Genomic DNA, 3,202 nt, shown 5'->3' with positions numbered 1-3,202 from the left:
GGTGCGGGCCTGTGCTCCATCCCCTCCTTCTGCAGCTCCTGTGGAAGGACCCATGGACACGTGTCCTCAGCGCTCTGCAGGTGACATCCCTCCCCGGCCTCTCAAAAAAGCGAGCGAACCCCCGCCGGCTCCCACCCTCACGTCCCCGTCCCCGCCGGGTGCTGCTCTGCCAGCCCCCACCTTTTGCCTCTGCTGGAACTGGGGTATCTGCTCGCCGGCGGGGGACTGTCCCCCACTGGAAGCCAGCTCGTCCTCCACTTTGCTCATCCAGCCGGCGAGCTCCTCGTGCGTGGACTGGAACTTGGTGGCCAGCTGCCGAGCCTGCTCCAGCGTGCGCAGCGCCTTGGAGCTGGCGGCGGTGATATCCGAATAGCGGGTCTTAATTCCGTCCAGCTTCTCCTGGATCAGCAACACCTCCTCCCCTGCGGGACAGCGGCAAGGGGCAAATGATGCTGGGCTGGGGGGGCTGCAGGAGCCACCTGCCTTGTCCCCCCCATTTTAAATAGCTAATTTCAGTCTCACTTTTCTTTATATCAGGGCAACTTTGAAGCCTATTTTTACAGCCAGGAAGCTACTCTTAGAGCTGACATTTTCCACCGGCCAGCGTAACATCCACCTCCTCCCTGGAACAGGATGGAAGCGGGCTGCGAAGCCTGGCTTTGCCACAAGCCCCAGAGCCACCACAACTCAGTTCTCAACTAACGTCCTTCAAGAAAAAAGGTCCACTTCACTCTTTACTGCTATTTCCGAGAGGACAAGAAACTGCAAGCCAAATTCTTTGTAATCACTCTTCCTGCTACACGGCTCCCACAAGGACAGAGGTCTGTACATCTGCTCCGAGCAGACCACATCTGAAGGAAATGCATCGCCCTGACCTTTCTTCCCACTCATAAACATAAACTCACACCCACGTGGCAACAGCAACAACTGCTCAGTATGGGAAAGCAATATTAGGAAAGGGCTGGGTGTATTTTTAACCTCTTTCCATGTGATTTAACAGCTGGATGCAATGAGAAAACCCTCCCTCGCGTTGCAGGGCTGCTCAGCGCTGAGCATCACCACCCCGGCGGTGGGAATCACCCGCTCACGGAGCTGGGAGGTTGGTACTCGGGATTTACTAAGCTGGAATGCTGGTGGCTCAGCATCCAGGTCCGGATGGAAACCAGCTACTTTGGGAGTATCCGAAAGGAAATTAGACCTGAGGGAGAACAACCTCCCCCGAACAACGTATTGCTGCAGAGCGTGGACTTCCCAGGGAAGACCACGCGGAGGATGGGGGGCTTCCCAGACACCCCACATGGGCCAGAGCGCGCCCAGCTCTTCATGTTACCTGTGGTTTGCTTCAGAAGAGCTTGCCCGTTTCTAATGGCTTGGTCCACGTTCTTCTTCCTGTTTACAATTTCCTCATTCAAAGCCTGGAGAGAAAGGCAAATTGGGGTTACCCTTCTGCAGGCAGGTCCCCGGGTCCTGCCGGCCAGCGGTGGCCGGAGACGCTAACCACAGCACGAACTGCTCCTACCGAGCACGGGGAGGGTGGACAACAGATCTGATACTTGTCCAGTCAACCTTCTCCTGCTGCGGGACTTGTTGGGACTTCTGGGACCCAAAGGCTCAAATCTTAGAGCAAACCCATCCCAACCCATTGGATATGTGTTACCGAAGAACTTGCCCTTGTATTAGACATAACCTCACTCTTGAAAAGAGCTTGCTCGGCCCCCCGGGGAGCGGAAGCAGACGGCTTCCTCGGTGGCCAGCCTGGCTCGGAAAACCTACCAGGCTTCTCAAGCTCTCGTTCTTGGAAACAGCATCCAGCTTTCTAAAGGCACGGGGTGGCCAAGCTTGCTCAGACATTGTTCACAAAGCAAATGAATCATTTGAAGTTTCCCCCCTGGGAAACCCATTTTTGGGGCCACAATTATTGTTTTTAACACATGAAATCTCTTTACATTTCTGCAAGCCTAGAAGAGAACCAGCAGTGGAACAAGCTTTGCAAAATTAAAGTCAGACCAGAAACAAAAATAAAACCAGATAAACGCAACAAAATAAACAACATAAACATGGAAGAAAATGGAAAATACCAGCTGGTCGGCATGCTGCTTCTGCAGGACGTCCCGTTTGTAATCCTTTACGGATACCGAGCCGAGCTTGTCCTCGACCTCAGCCAGCCAGTTGAGCACTTCCACCTCCTCCTCCCCAAAGAGCCTGGCGTTAGACAGCGCCTGATCCAGCAGCGCTGCCTTCCGGCAGCACCGGTCGTGGACCTCGCCGTAGCGGGTCTGCAGAGAGTCTAGCTTCTCTGCCAGCAGCCTCCGCTCAGCGGCACAGCTCAGGGAGGAGAGGGACTGCCCGACACCGACCGCCCGAGACACGTCGGCCGCGTGGCTCTCTATTTCTTCCTCTAGAGCCTGAATGCCGGGAGGATAAAATGGACAACAGAAAGGAAAATGAGTGAAAAAATGGATTTTAAAAAAAAAAAACCAAAACAAACGTAAAAGGGGAAACAGAAACAATGAATGCAACTGAAGGAACGAAGGAGACACAAAACCCACCCGTGAATGGGCAAACTGCATCAAAATAAAAAAGGTTTAAAAGAAACACAAGAACAGGAATGGTTTTTCTATCCAGAGCCAGATACATTCGCTGCGAGGTGCAAAGACATCAGCTTAATATTTACCCACACCGGTGGGCTAGGGTTTGCAGCCTTCTCTGTAGATAAAGCAGCCTGGATAACTCCTCCAATACTTGTTCGGGCCAAAAACCCCCTCGCCATGGCAGAAACAGCCACCTGAACGGGACCCGATACCAACCACCTCCAGCGGCAGCTCCCGTTCACGCACGGGTCCTACCTTGTGCCGACTGATCTGCTGCTGGATTTTGGCAGTCTGGGTACCGATGGGCTCCGAGTTGGCCAGCTTCTTCTCTGTCACCGACAGCCAGTCCGACACGGGCTCCGTGGTTTCGTGGAACTGCTTTGCCAGGACCAAGATGTCCTCCAGCTGCTTCTGCCTATAGTAAGGACATAATAAACCACTAAGGAGCAGCTCCCTGTCGGAGCCAGGCATGGGAAGCAGCTCCAAGTGATGGGAAGAGGGAACCAAAGCAGCCCTGTTTGGTGCAAGGGCAATTGCAAAATAAGCTTTTTTCTGCAGCTGTGCCTTTGGGGTCCAGGTCACCCCCTGGGGAAGGCAGCAGAAAGGCTCCC

General features: G+C 54.0%; 1 protein-coding gene across 1 annotated transcript in view; it reads right to left on the bottom strand.

Annotated features, from left to right (window-relative positions):
* Positions 1 to 3,202, bottom strand: part of LOC104072574 (microtubule-actin cross-linking factor 1-like) — a gene marked incomplete at its 3' end in the record, with an annotated part of 29,290 nt that overhangs the window by 19,062 nt on the left and 7,026 nt on the right. Inside the window, exons 5-9 of the mRNA XM_009572085.1 lie at positions 2,847 to 3,006; positions 2,079 to 2,405; positions 1,331 to 1,415; positions 181 to 422; positions 6 to 38 (exon numbers count right to left, since the gene is read on the bottom strand). Of these exons, the coding sequence (XP_009570380.1) occupies positions 6 to 38; positions 181 to 422; positions 1,331 to 1,415; positions 2,079 to 2,405; positions 2,847 to 3,006 (847 nt within the window). The remainder of the gene's footprint in view (positions 1 to 5; positions 39 to 180; positions 423 to 1,330; positions 1,416 to 2,078; positions 2,406 to 2,846; positions 3,007 to 3,202) is intronic.

Source organism: Fulmarus glacialis, unplaced genomic scaffold, assembly GCF_000690835.1.
Source record: "Fulmarus glacialis isolate BGI_N327 unplaced genomic scaffold, ASM69083v1 scaffold16682, whole genome shotgun sequence".
Classification (NCBI taxonomy): Eukaryota; Metazoa; Chordata; class Aves; order Procellariiformes; family Procellariidae; genus Fulmarus; species Fulmarus glacialis.
This window is presented reverse-complemented; position numbering and strand designations above follow the sequence as displayed.